At 40.0% G+C, this 15370-nt stretch overlaps 1 protein-coding gene across 5 annotated transcripts in view; it reads left to right on the top strand.

Moving 5' to 3' along the window:
- ULK4 (unc-51 like kinase 4) overlaps positions 1 to 15370 on the top strand; it is a 173936-nt gene that overhangs the window by 124773 nt on the left and 33793 nt on the right. For all 5 annotated transcript variants that reach the window (XM_077303057.1, XM_077303055.1, XM_077303058.1 and 2 more), the window contains exons 33-35: positions 3836 to 4002; positions 6118 to 6216; positions 9090 to 9275. In XM_077303057.1, the coding sequence (XP_077159172.1) occupies positions 3836 to 4002; positions 6118 to 6216; positions 9090 to 9275 (452 nt within the window). The remainder of the gene's footprint in view (positions 1 to 3835; positions 4003 to 6117; positions 6217 to 9089; positions 9276 to 15370) is intronic.

Genomic DNA, 15370 nt, shown 5'->3' with positions numbered 1-15370 from the left:
GTATCTGGTTAAAAACGATGGGTTGGATCCAAGTATTTGTTCCCCCTGTTTACCTAATACATATCCTCTTGAAGGAGCTCAAGGCGGCACACATAGTTCTCCCTTCTCTGGTTTTTCTTCACAATATTCTCATGATGTAAAGTACGCTGAGATAAAATTGTTAGCCCAACATCATCTAGTACGCTTCATGACTGTGTGGTGCTTTCAACCAGGTCTCACAAATCAATCAGGGTTGCAGTCTAGTAAAAAGTGTAATTAATTGTTTATATAGGATTAAGGGCCCCATCTGGGGATCTCCTGGAATTATAGCTCATCTCCAGACTAAAGGGGAGATCAGTTCCTCTGGAGAAAATGGCTACGGGGGGGGGGGGGTTTCCATACACTGAGATCCCTCCCTGCCCCAAATCCCTCCCATTCCCTGCTCCACCCCATTTGGGAGTTAGAACTCCATTGTACCGCCATCTTTTACTGTGTTTTAGTGGGGTTTTTAGGGGTTGTATTGTATTTTATTGTTTTATTATAAACTGCCACAAGACAATCAAGAACAGCGGTGTATAAATTCAAAAAATAAACTAATAAACTAATAATAATTTTTAAAAGTCTCCAGGCATTTCCCAACCCAGAGCTGTTAACCCTAAATGGGACCAAACTATGCATTACATTTTAGATAAATTGTTTATACTTTCCCCATTGTTACTCAGCACTGTACACATTTTTTTAAGTCCCAGGAGACTGTGTTGCTTCAGGGCAGTGGTGCAGTGGGAGGGAGTTTCTTACTTTCCTCCTGCAGTGCAGTTCCAAAGATGGGCAAATTACTGGCCATTTCAACTTGGGAAAACTGGCATGGTGGGGAGGCAGGAACCTTTCCCCATGACTGCTGTGTGACTGTGGGGAAAGTGAGTTGGGTCTGGAGAACCTGAATTCTGTTCATCAAAAAATGTAATGTGTCATTTGTCTCTCAGTCATGGTGCAAGCCCAGCGCAGAAGGTCATTTGTCCACAAAGTAGTTTGCAGATTTTTGTTAGATAGGCACCAGTTTGTATTGGATTGTTTACTTTGGCTTGCTAAATTTTAGCTCGAGGAAAAGAAAAATGACTGATGACAGATTTTGAAGAGTAGAAACCTGTAATTGTGTGTGTGTAGTTTCTTTTTGTGGGCAGTGGTGACATCACCTAAATATATCTGTGTGCAGCCTGTTATTTGTGTAGAGTTTGCTAAATGTTAACAGAAGCAAAGCCTACAAAGAAGAGGAAATTAAATAAGATTATATATATATAACGTTGAGACTTTGATTTAGGTAGACAAAAGCCAGAACATTCAATACAAGGGGCTCGTATTTGTCCCAGCATGGAAATAATAAAAGCTACATAATAGAAAGGTTTAAGAATACATTTTAAATGTCCTGACTCTTCACAATGATTTCAACAAACGTATCAGTAAAAGAGGACCTTAAACAAACATAGCAGTGAATTTTTTAAAATAAAATGAGTGAGCAATTTTATAGTGCTTTGTCAAAATCTGTTTACTTAAGCTGTTAGTAAGGTTCTTCCTGAACAATTCTGCTCTAGTTGTATTGAAAGCCTGAAATTACGTTACTTTCCGATTGATAATTTAATACTTCACAAACTCTTGTACTTTGAAGCATGGTGAATTTGCCTCAAAAATGCATGCTGAAATCAGTAATTCTAAGGCATCCGCTTTCTTTCATTAAAGTGAAAAAGCTCATCTTACACATTCTTGACTGTGTCTCTCATACCAACTATTTAACCTTTTATATTCTGAATACACAGCATTCGTACAACTAGGGCATGCCCTAATGTTGATGACTGTGCTCTATCCTGACTTCTCCTGGGCTGTCTGCATAATACTTTTGTTGTTGCAGAAAGAAATATACCTTGCTGATCCATAGGATCTATCCCTAAATATGTGTTTCATTTGGGCTTGATTTGGTTGCTTTCAATATGTCCATTTCTCAGAGAATCATGTCTAAACTGGATTGTCAGCTTCATACTGGAGTTGCCACCTTCTTTGAAATTTCTCAGCATTTTTTAAAATTAATGAATTTGCAATTGCCCAGCTTCGAAGTTGCACGTAGTCTCAGTTTAAGGAATCGTTCAATGTTTGAATTTTTAAGTTTGAAACCTATATGGCTCAGTTACATTATGTTAACTGGAAAATCAGCTTTGTAACTTTTCCGCCTCTCTTGTTTGGTATTCTGGGAAGCCCTGGTTTGCCTTAGTATTTAGTAGGCCTTGCCAAGCCAAAATGAATACTTCTAGTTACAGCCACCAGAAAAGACTGATTGCAGCAGCATCCATCACAGGAAGAGTTTTTATGTTTTGTTTTTAGTAGGTTACATGTCTTCAGCAGTGCAGGCTTACGGGAAATCCAGCAAGCTAGTTTACCCTTGTTTTTGTTGGCATATGAAAGATCTACAATGTGCATGATTGACCAGAATGTGAAGAGTACCCTGTAGGGGGCATTGGAGGAGGATATATATTTAGCATAGCTAATTTAGGAACTTTCTGATATTTTCAAACAGTCTTTAAGTTACCTTGCAATTATCTTCTCAGAAAAGAACAAACAAATACTTGGTTTCCAACATAAGTTCATAGAGAGAACTTGTAGGTGGTAAATTTATTTTCCAAAGCTTCTGTAAAGTCCTGGTGGTATTTAATTTGCAACTAAATACAGTGTACTGTTTTTCTTCCCACTTTTATAAGAACGATCAAGCAAACACAAAATATCTAGATTACTTATTTATATTTTTATAGTCTCTCTGTCTCTCTCACCGAGACTGAAAGTGAATTACAGAATGTAATCAGTAGGATGATACAGCTGATAAGCAATGAAATCGTTGAAGTTTGACATGGGGCTGGCATCTGAACAGGGCATAAGAATTAAACATGACAGATTAAACCATTATAGTATTGCTATAGTGTTATATAATTATTAATCATAGCATTACTAAATTGACAAGATCATAGTGAGGAATCTTTTGTTTCATGATTGGCCTTGGTCTAATGGAACTGCTAGTTGAATGAGTTAGAAGTCCTAAATGGTTACCAGTAGCCTGGAGGATTCTAACCTGGATGTTTTTGCTTCATTTCTGGATATTATATATGGAAATAATCCATTTCATAAAATAAAATAATGGAAAATCATTATTTAAAAGCCCTCACATGTTCTATAACTTAAAAGATAAAAGTGTGTTACGAAATGAATTTGGCACATTTTTGCCTATGGACTGATCTGAAAGATGCATTTACAGAGACATTTTCTTTTGTACCATATCTACCCAGATTCGGTGGTCACTCATCCATGAGTGATCCTCAGATGGCATATGCCATGATTCATTCATTCATTCATTCATTATTTTATTTTATTTATTTTATTTTATTTTATTTTATTTTATTTTATTTTATTTTATTTTATTTTATTTTATTTTATTTTATTTTATTTTATTTTATTTTATTTTATTTTATTTTATTTTATTTTATTTTATTTTATGCGAAGCTAGGGATGATGGGTGCCGCTGACAGCACAATTTCTGACAGCAATTCCCCCCCCAAGATACAGCCAGCTACTCCAGATGTGCTAAAGCCTGTTTAATAAATTGTATTTTGTAAGCACTTAAAATCTATCGCTTCATTTAAAATATGGATTTTATATACGTATATTGTTTTTATGAAATCGCATCTTTCTGATGATATGTATTTATTTATGAGTATGAGGATTCCATTTTCTTGCAAAGTTACCTTCTATACCAATTTGCCCTACAGGTACTGGGTATATTTATCCTGTCTAAAAGAATTCCGTCTGCTTATCTTTTTAGGTTTGGTACACCATGTCTGTAATCTTCTAATAGAAACTGCCACTCTGTGTTTGGATGTGGATGATAAAAGCAACGTCAAGGCAGCAAATGCCTTGCTCCTCCTCTTGCTTGACATTTTGCACCACATGCTGAGATATACAGCTAATATTATCCGCCTGACATTACAGGTACAGAGTTATTTTCTGGTAGAATGAGCACCATAGTACAGATCTTTAGTCTTGTTGCTGTTGTTCTTACTGGATTCTCCACTAAAACTCTCTGAAGTTAAACAGATTGGTTGAACAAGTGACATGCCTGATGTTTTTACAGACAATGGCTGTCTGTAGATGTGAATTTAAAAACAAAAAGCAAAAAAGCAAAACCGCTGTACTTTTTTTTTAGAACTTTAGCGGAAAATACCCACAGTGGATAAGCTAAATTTTAAATGTCTCATTTTATTAGCTAGAAAGTTTTTTGAACTATTGTCCAATTTGTTATGTGCCTGAAACTTTGTATAGTAATCATGCATAATATGAAGTCACATAATGTAGATTTCACTCTGTGGGCGTGAATCTCTTGGAGGTCCCTGGCCCTAAGGAAGCCTGCTTGGCCTCGACCAGGGCCAGGGCTTTTTCACTCCTGGCCCCAACCTGGTGTAATGAGCTCCCGGGAGAGCGGAGGGCCCTAATGGAGCTATCACAGTTCCACAGGGCCTGCAAGATGGAGCTCTTCCACCAGGTCTTTGATTGAGGCCAGTGCCAGTGCTAGGAATATCATGGCCCCTCCCCTCAGGCTCAGTTGTATTTCATCTACAACCCCCGACCTCAGGAAGGTCTGCTCGGGAGGTAGGGAATTTTTTTAACCACCAATCTTTGGGGTTCTAGGGGGTCTTAGGGCTCCTGAGTGCAGTGGGTTTTATATGGGGGTTTTATGTTGTAAGCCACTGTGAGTCTTTGGAAAGCAGCAGGATATAATAATATAATAATTAGCAATCAGGAATATCCCATTTGTCTCCCTGGGAGATGGTTATAATTTCTTTCATGCTACAATATCTCTGACTAAAAAGCATCGCTTACTTCTACCCTCTATGTACAAGCTGGTTCATCTGGAACACCCTTTTGTTCCAATCCTTAACCATAGCGGTGCCTAGTGGTTGGTTCTCCCATCTCCCCCTATCTGAATGCATCTGTAAATGTGATAGGGGAGTGATTGAGGACCTCACACACTATGTAATGGACTGCCCCCTGTATGATGAACCAAGAGGCAAATTTATTAAAAGATTACTCCCTACCACCTCAGGCCTCTCAAAAACTGAATATATGATCTTTCTATTGTCAGATATTGATGGCTACATTACCAACAGAGTTGCATTGTTTGCTCTCGCCGCTAGGAAAATTAGGTCCAAATTGTGCAATCAGGATTAAAACCTTAATCAGTATGGTTCCTTTTTATCTGTGGAGCTTTTTATTACCATGTAGGAACTCAACGGACAACTTTTAAACTCCTCGTGATCTTATCAGTTGTCTTAATTTTAACTGATTTTGTATAGAACAGTCAATTTGTTTGAAATGGCCAATGGCTGACTAATTAACTTAATCTGAATCTGAAACACCCTCTTAGGCTTTTCTGATGCCAACCATGATCAGTTGTTTTGTTTTGGGACTGTACCATATTAGTCTGCAGGTAAGGCATCCAATATTTGAATTCATGCCAGTCTTCATAAAAATTCCTTATATAAACAAATCTAGCGTGCAGAGCTAAAAAGTCTAGTAGTTCCTTTTTCTGACATATTTTGAGTGTACAGGGAGGCTTTTGCTTTATTTGCTGAGCATGGTAGATCTTTCAGGCCTTCCACCCATCATCCATAACGGTATATTCGAGTAATGGATACAAAACAGGAGGCTAGCAATTATATTTCTTTCTCTTAGACTTTGAATTAATTCTGTTAAAAGTCTGGTGGAAATGACATGTAACATCTCTCTGGAGCAGGGGTAGTCAAACTGCAGCCCTCCAGATGTCCATGGACTACAATTCCTATGAGCCCCTGCCAGTAACGCTAGTAGTCCTTGGACATCTGGAGGGCCTGCTCTGGAGAATGCACTACTGGACTGTTTGTTCAAACTAGTCATAAGGTCTTGTGATATTTGAATATGTTTATTTTAAGAAAAATCGAGTGCTTAATAACTTGCAAATGAAGGAAATACTTACCAACAGGTGGATCCCAATCCTATAGTAGTGGTAGTGGCAATCTTCTGAATGTTTTCTTCCAAATATTCCTGTTATGCTTTTTTCTCCTTGTTAAGGCACAGAAATCTGGCACAGGAGGGGATACTCAAGCGGCTGAAGATCTCCTTATTATTAATAAGCCACTGGCAGACCTGATTTGCCTGCTTATTCAGTTGGTAAGAAATTCCATGTTTGTAAGCCCGTTGAAAAGTTAACTGCTTGGGATTTTTTAACTTGCCTCTCCAAATCTTCCAATCAAGTTAATACACAATGCCAGTGTTCCTAAGAGATTAGGATAAACAAGTAACTGCATGTGATTACAGTTTTGGTGGCTATAGTAAAATCATGTAACTCTGATAGCAAATCTTAAGACTTTCCTTTTAGTGTGGGATGGCTCAGAGGTGTTGACTTCTGTCCGGGAAACAGTAATTCAGGAGAAAGCTATCTCAAGTGCCTCAGTTAATCTCAAAATGACCCTCCCACATCCTTATCTTGCCTGTCATGAAGAAGAGCCCTCTCCATTCCCTTCACTACAAACTCCACCTAAGATTTTAATGTTTACTCACAATTTAGCACTAGTTTGAGCTTAACTAGTTAAGGGATCTGTTTCTCCCTTCACCAACGGTCTCCCTTTGTTTCTTTTTAATCATGGTTAGTCATTAAGTCTCATTAATATTTGCCATAGTTGCTAGAGACTCCGTGGTAATCTAATCTCTCAAGTTTTAGATCAGTGCCGTTTTTTTGTGACAATCATTAGTAATCCATCCTCACTAGGAAAGGAAGAATACAAATAGAAATGGCCAATCAGGCACTACCAGCATTGTGGAAATCATCCTAAGCATTTTGATTCAATCAAGGTGCCATTGTCATGCCTTAGTCTGTTTGAACTAAAGAACACCCAGCAGCTTTAGCTTTTGTCCTGATGAATTTTACTCCTAAAGCTGACACCTTGCTTGTCTATAAATTCTTAACTCCCTGTTTCCCCTCCTAGCCATACCTCCTGCTGCGGCAAAACCTCCTCCTAACCCAATTAGAAGGTTCACTTCTGAATTCTCCTGGCTTCTCCTACCTCTTTCAGCTCAGGAAAATCCTTTTTTTTTTTGTTCCATTCATTCTCTGGCCCCTATAACAATGCATGTGCTGCTTGGCTCATGTCTGTGTAACTTGAGGTTCTAGCTCAACATGCTTTCCTTGCTAGATTTTGTCTCTATTATTGTCTGAATCAGGGCAGATGTTCTTTCAGGTAGTCTTTATTTTGTGGTGGGAAAAAGTGGTGGGCTTCAAAGTGGCAGTTGGTGCCCAAAATAATTCTGCTTACAGAGTTTCTTATTATATAAGAAGTTTGATGGAACAGATAAGCCATGCGCATTTATTAAAAAGTAGCATTGGCATGCACATATCGATGTGCTCATGCACACAAACAAATTGATGGAAATGTGCATAAGATTCCAGTGTGCCTATTCCCTCATATACATGACAGGGGAAGAAGAGGCAAAACATGAAAGAACAAAAAAGAGTTGAATAAATAGTTATTGGGCAACAGTCTTTACGTATTTGGAAATCTGAACTAAAATAATAGTGAAGGACAAGTTGGTGCTGTTCTGTGTCTAGAAATAGCTTTTTTCGAGCTTTTCTAGGGACTTCTGTAGTTTCCTTTAGCATCTCCCTTTGCCTTCTCATCCCCCTCTCCCATTCAAAAAGAGTTTTGAATATGTTTAACTCCTGGGTATTGTATTTTATGTGAGTGGATTCAGCCAGCATATTCTTTGCTGGCAAGGAGTTATACTGATTTTGAAGTGGACCAACACAGTTAATCATAATGGATGAAGCACATGTGACAATTCTGAATAATTAATATTTAAGTAGTTGAGAGCAAGCCACAGGATTTAATCCACTTCTGCTACCTTCTTTCTAGAATACAAATTCTACCTCCTACACTCTTTGTGGTTAGGCTTTATATCTGTTTGCACATGAACCATGGTTAACGCTAAGGAGGGTAGCCTGTCAACCACTGTTGTTATCTACAATCTGTTTCAGAAAAGGCTATCATGATATTTCAAGTTTGAACATCAGTGTTATTGTGTGCGCAAACAATGCTGATCAGACTCATGACAAGTGGAAAGAGTGCATTAAGGTTTCATACCCTGCTCAGTTTCACAGATAAAAACTAGGCATTCTGCGCTGTTATTAGCATTTTGATTTTTAAAAGTAATCAGCAACACCCTACCCTTCTCCCTTTGTGATCAGCTGTTCAACTAGCAAAACTAATTGATGGTTGAAGGGTTGAATTCCCTCTTCGCTCCGTGGGTTGCCCCGATCCTAAGCAGGGCTGCATGTGTTTTGGTCCTTTATAAAGATACTAGATCAAAGCCCGTCCCTAAGGACAGGCTTGAAGGGGCTCTCACGGCCGGCAGTGTGGGGACCCATGGCAGCCCCCCTCCCCGCCACCCATGGGGAAGCCACCCCCACCCACCGCCCTCCCTGCCGAGGCCTGGGTTCCCTGGGGGCCTCCAAGCAGGGGCGCCGCATCTCCAACGCAGCGGGTCTGCTCAGAGGCATGCAGGGAAGTCACCGCCAGCCGCCTCCAGCCCAGCCAAGGCCCCGGCTTCCCTGCGGGCCTCCGAGCAGACCTGCATGGAGGCCTGCGGGGAAGCTACCCCCACCCACCCCCCTCCCCGCCAAGGCCCTGGCTTCTGAGCAGGCCCGCCACGTTGAAAACGTGGTGGCACTGCTTGGAGGGCCCAGGGGAAGCCATCCCCAGTGGTCGGTCCGGCTGCTGGCACTGAGCGCTGGCTTGTGGTGGTGAGGGGCCAATTGGAAGGCACCTTCCAATTGGCCCGTCATCCGACTGGCCAGAACTGCTGTCCTTCCAGGTGAGGGGCACTTTGTGCCTTCCGATTGGCCCCTCATCTGAACTGGCCTGCCCACTCTCTGCCCACTTATCCCTTAGCAAATTATGAAGAGGAACAGATATATGCAATCTTTGTCACATCTACATGTTCTTATGTTATTCATAATTTTTGTCTCATTGACTTTTTTTTATTTTTAGCTTCCAAGTGAGGATAATGAAATATATGAGAAGGCATCACAGTGTTTGTCATTGTTAGTTCAGCTCTATGGTGGGGACAACATGGACAGTATGTCTCCAGAAAACATGGACAGCTTGGCTGAAGCACTGCAGTGCAAGAAGGAGGTGAAAGATCAAAAGCTTTTGTTGAGAGTCATCAAAAGACTGGTAGGTCCAACTATTATAAAATAGTTATAGTGCCATTTATTGTATCTGTATACTATGGTGTATAAATAACATTTTTAATTAGATAGTTCCAAGTTGGGTAGTGGATCATTTGCGTGTTCATTTTAAAATTTTGGTACTCAACTGTTTAAGGAAATCATGTCGTATCCGAAGAAAGCTTCAGATATGGCTGACCAGAGTGATAGGACACAAGTCCAAGTACATTAAAAGGTTCTAAACATGTCTAAATCTGGGTTTCATTGAACTACTGAAATTTGAATTAAAAGTCCTCAAAGAAGCTAGTAGTCAGTTTGTAGGCCGTTTCTACACAGACTATTTGAGTTCGATGCTGTTTGGTTGTTGCTTGCTTTTTGTTCTTTGATTCAGGATTTCCATGACTTATCTCCAATCTTATCTAAATCTGCTTTGCTGCAAAGTTTTGGGAAAAATCACAGCAAAGCCTGGATGGCTGCCATGTGATTGGGAAAGTCTAGACTTCCCCTATCCTTCCCACATGGCAGCCAGTGCCCTGTTTCTGTAGGGTGCCATTTTATCCCACTGGCACTGAGGAACTTTAAAATCAATAATTGAAAATTGCTATAACAAATTTTTGGATCAGTTTCCTGAATGCCCAGCTTTCGTTGTTGTTGTTGTTGTTGTCGTCGTCATCATCATCATCATCATCATCATCATTATTCAAAATCTCCTTACATTTTGTGTTGTAAAAGGAAAGGCATATTAAGAAAGGTAGAGTTGATTGCATGTGTTAAATTAAAACCACACAAACTCCTGATTTTGACTTTGGAAACTTACTGATGTGTAAGTTTCTTTTCTTTCATTCTTTTCACACTCCTCCAGCATGTGGCAAATTAGTTGCATGAAAAGTAGACTAAGCTAGAATACATGACAAATCACATGATCTGCACACTTAACTGTAAATCTGCTCACACTTCTGACCTTGAAGTCTCTTGGGAAGGTGCTTTAGCTGGATTTTCAGATAATTAGCTTTTCCTCTATGTTTCTACAGTAACAGCCAAGGAAGAGAGTGTTTGACTGTAGCAGGGATAGCAGTCCTCTGAATTTGTTGTCTGGGTTGTAAGGAAGATAGATGTATATAGAAGAGTATCTGCAGGACTTGAGATTTGTAGCTGGATAGGTGATTATGGAAGATTTAACCACAAATAGACAGAACCATAGCACCTTTGTTTGCCTTCCAGATTTTGCACAATTTACAGAGTAGCCATGTATAACCCTGCTGCTTTTCAGTTGAACATAACATTCAGTGTAAACCTAGCCACATTAATAGTTTTTGTGTTACTTTGATGAAGGAAAACCACAGGATCTTGTAACTCTTTAAAGAGACATCTATTCTGGTATGACCATTGAGTGAGGTCGTGGCAAATGCCTATGGGGAACAGGTCCTAGCCTATGAGAACACATGCCTGAATCAACGTGTTAGTATTTAAGGTGCCATAGGATTCTTAGAGTTTCGGCGTACTTCGGCCCCATAGAGCTTCGGTGCACGTTGGCGATTCTGACGATGGTTTGACGTTTAAAGGAACACACACAGAGCTGTATCTACATGGCTGACACCAAACATTTAACCCTCTCTTGTGTGTTTCTTTTTTATTTCACTGCTATTTAAAAAGAATATTTTAAAATCACATTAAAGTTCATATTCTTTGTTCCTTTTTAGTCACAGAGCTTCCTTAATTATGAAATGATTTCTTGATAGGAGTTACTATCTTGGACTTAAAAAAACCCGAAGCCCATGAAGAGTTAGAGACTACACAGGGGTAGTCAACCTGTGGTCCTCCAGATGTCCATAGACTACAATTCCCATGAGCCCATGCCAGCATTTGCTGGCAGGGGCTCATGGGAATTGTAGTCCATGAACATCTGGAGGACCACAGGTTGACTACCCCTGGTCTAACATATCACATACAAATTGTTATCCAAAATATCAACATCATCCACATGAGGATGAAGAAGAAAATATTTTATAGGCTATGTAGATGGAGGAACTAATATCATTTCATTTTGTTATCTCTTTACTGTTGTATCAAAAAGCTCTTTTTGTATATAAACTCTATCCAGGCTTTTTGTATAATAATTGCAGGCATGTTTTAATGAAAATTGAAAGTCTTGGCTGATCATAGATATGAAGGTTTTTACCACTCTGGGGTTGCTTAGCAACATTAAACCATTACATTTTTCGGCTCTGTAATAACATGGTATATTTCTCTGTTGGCAGCCCCTGATGTAATAGTAATAAAATTAATCCCTTTCTAAAGGCTGTTTTGTAGGAATAGAACATGAGGAGGCAAAGACGAGAAGTTTCCCCTCTCATATCAGTTCTAGGGTAGATTTTTATCCCGGTTGATGAAGGCTGTGTATCTGTTTCTTTCGTATCTCTGGCTGAATTATGGCTAAAACATACTTTCATGTCAGATTTTAGAATCGCATATGTTATTTCAGATGAATCATTAAAAAGCTATACTGTATCATGATTACATGGGAACTAAAACAGGATCAAGAACACTGGTGTTTGGACAGGCCCTAAGATGGGATACATGTATGCAAGATATATTGGATCAGCCTTGTCTGCATGTTTGTACTGCAAAATATTTGTGATCTCCCGTGTCCTGTCTGTCTGGCCAGGAAGTAGTAGGTGGGCAAGTAGGGGTGTTGCTAACAATGGCTTCTCCTGTCTTTGTTCCTTCTTGCCAGAAACAATGGAAAGTGGGAGGAGAAGAAAAGTATGTGAGGGGGAAGTATTGGCAGCTGGAAACTCTTTCTGGCTAGCTATGGGAATGTAAAGTTGACCTACTAACCCATGTCTGCCTTTTGAAAGTGACCTTTGGCAAAAGAGATGATTTACAGAGAACTGAGGGATGACAGAGAGGCTGAGATGAAAGGAAAAGTGTTTTCCATAAATAATAATTCAGTATCCTACCTATACCCAAATCTATGTGAGAAAACCAACCCTTTGCTCAACAGATCCACACTTGTGGAAGAGCAGTTTCACCCTCCTTTCTCTCCTCATTCCAGCCCCTGATACATGTGGTCATTCCTCTGTGAGGAAAGATCACCCCTAGGAATGATCTTCCTGGGAGCTGGAAGGGACTGCAGGAACAAAGAGGCATGCAGGAAAGCTCCACATTCCATGCATGGATGACTAGGTATAGGCCATCAAAACTCAAGTTGGCATCCTGATCCTTAAAAAAGCAGTCAGAAATAGAAGCGTGTGAAATGCTGTCATAGAAAAAATGGCTTCTAAATTAGGTTCACTTGTAATCTCAGTAACATTTGTTTCTCACCTTTTCCCTAAAGTGCTCTGAATGGAATCCATGGATTTTGACCACAGTTTATCCTCACAGTAATCCTGTGAGAGACTGAAACCAAAATGGATCAAGGTTACCTCTGAGGTATTTGACCAGGTGAAGGTTTGGCCTGAAGTCTCCCTGTCCACATCCAAGTCACTTATCCACTGAACCAGACTGGCTTTCTTAGATAATAGATTTCAGGAAATGGAATTATATTGGACATTGACGTAGATAGTTATGTGCCTTATTTATTTGTTTGTTTGTTTGTTTGTTTATTTATTTATTTCAATTTATATACCGCCGCTTTTCCTAAGGACCCGTGGTGATTCACATAATAAAATGTTTAAAAAACCCACTTTACAATGAACAAGCGGTGACAGCTTCTAAACAGTCGGCCCCCTCCCTCCTTGTTCAGCTGGAGGCCAAGTCTTCTTCCACTAGGGAGTGGGTACAGATCTACTAAACCGTGGGAAGGGGTCCTAGTTGGAATGCCGGGGTTCTACCCTGGCCTAAATGATACATCTGGCGGAAGAGCTCTGTCTTGCAGGCCCTGCGGAAAGCTGACAAATCCGGCAGGGCCATTAGCTCTCCCGGGAGCTCATTCCACCAGGTTGGGGCCAGGACCGAAAAGGCCCTGTTCGGAGTCGAGGCCTTGAGTATTGTGAACAACATCAGTATTAGAAAAAACACTGTGGCATAGCGGACAAAACGAAACAAAAAATCCACCCTTGGCTAAAGTCAAATATTCAATCCTCAAGGCTTAAGTGCCTTGATTATTTGGGACAGTTATCAATCCACATGGTTAAAGGCTCTGCCAAAGCTTGGCAAGGCAGCAGCCGGAGCTGTTCAGGGCAACAGGACTGCTAGTGGGTGCTCTCTCCCACCCCGACCACCCACAGTCACTGGCCCTCCACCCTCCCTCCCAGCTCCAGCTGCCTACCTACCTTACCGGTGGCTGGCACTTTGTCCATATGGAAGAAGTTGGAGGGGGAATGCGGCCAAGGGCGGGCCATCCCTCCTGATTGGCTGTTCATTGGATGGATGGCCAATCAGGGATGGGACAGCTGAAAGAGCCTACCTGATTGGTGATTAGGCAATGAGTACCAGTTCCTCCCAGCACCCTCTTACAGTATTATTAAGAGGTTGATATATTAGAGAATTTTAATAATTTTATCTTTCATTTTTATTTAATTTGTGTTTCCCTTTGAATTATAAGCTAATTCATGTGTGGGAATAAATTTTAAATTTTCTTGTACCTGTTACAGTGGTCAGGAATTTGCAGAGACCTGTGTATGTTACATTAATATGTAACCATATTAATAAAGGCTTTGACTCTGAATACCTGGAAACGGGGTAATGAAATAATACTTGGTAGGAAAAGCGTTACAAAATTTCCCAAAAGTGTTCTGGCCCGATCCGATTCCAGTCCCTCAGTGGCTGCTCTTAGTATTTAGGGGAGGGGGGAAATCCAGTCAAGGATCTCTTGTCACCTTCTCTAGTTTGGCCTAATAAGGTAAGACTTGTTTCAAATATGTGGCAGCTGTTGCAGGAAGAAGATGGAGAGTGGTTAGCCAGTTTTAATTTGATGATCTTCAAGAGCCAACCACTGGAAGAACCCTTAGGTTGTGTTCCTTTACACTGCCTCTTTTTTCTTATTTCAGGCTTTTAGCTCCTTGTCCCTCTCATTTTTTTCCACATCCTATATTTATCAGACTTTTCTCTTGGTCCACAGCATCTTGACATCATCAGATACTTTCAGCTTCTAGAAAACAGAGCAGACAAGCTCCATAAGAATTTGCTGTTGAAATCTGGGGCAATAGGAACGTTGGGAACTAATATGCCTTATTTTTACAGTACACTATGATTGGCACGTTTCACTTTGTTCCCTTCCCTAAGGCATGGTGCTTTAATTTGGAGTGTATTTAAAAGCACTTTATAAAATCTGTATAGAATATGAGTATGGGTGTAGGACAACATAAATTTTGGCAGTCAGTTTCTTAATTATAAATTTAGAAATAAATCATGATATCTGTCTCCTATAGCTAGTTTCCAAGCTTCCAGCAAGCATTTGGTTGAGGTCAATGAACTGACAAACATCTACTGGGCCCTCAGAACCCCCTCCCATTCAGATATGCCCATTAAACACATTGTGGAACAATCCTGCAAGGATTGTCCCAACTAATCTGCAAGGTTATAGTCAAAATCTTAACAGTTAAGCAGTAAACAATCAAAAATCCAATTGTTAGTGATATTGTTGTTATTGTTAATTGGTGCAGTTATTGAACTTATGTTGTATCTGTCATATGGTTTTCATGTTCCCTGTGAGCCACAAGAGAGGGGAATGGATGGATGGATGGATGGATGGATGGATGGATGGATGGATGGATGGATGGATGGATGGATGGATGGATGAATGAATGTTGATATTGTAGTAAGGAAAATCACCAACTTTGCTGGTTTTTTTCAGACATCAGCGTAATTGTTCTTGCTCTGTTCATTCTCCTGTTAGCACGTTTAGAAATTCCAAGCTGTACCTGGCATTAGGGATGTGAGTAGGCCATTGGCCAATTTTAAAGATTACCTAGCAATAAAAAAGACACATTATAATTTAAGACCATTTAATTAAGTGCATACATACATTTATTTATTTCAGTCAACGGCCAGTACAAAATACAAAACAGTAAAACACTATATAAGATAGATTAAAAGTTCCAAAATACTTCATGTATTCAATAAATCCGTCCTAACCCTTATACATATTTAGCCAGGTAC

Source organism: Paroedura picta, chromosome 11, assembly GCF_049243985.1.
Source record: "Paroedura picta isolate Pp20150507F chromosome 11, Ppicta_v3.0, whole genome shotgun sequence".
NCBI lineage: Eukaryota > Metazoa > Chordata > Lepidosauria > Squamata > Gekkonidae > Paroedura > Paroedura picta.
The sequence above is the reverse complement of the archived record's forward strand: the minus strand, read 5'-3'. Positions and strand labels throughout refer to the sequence as shown.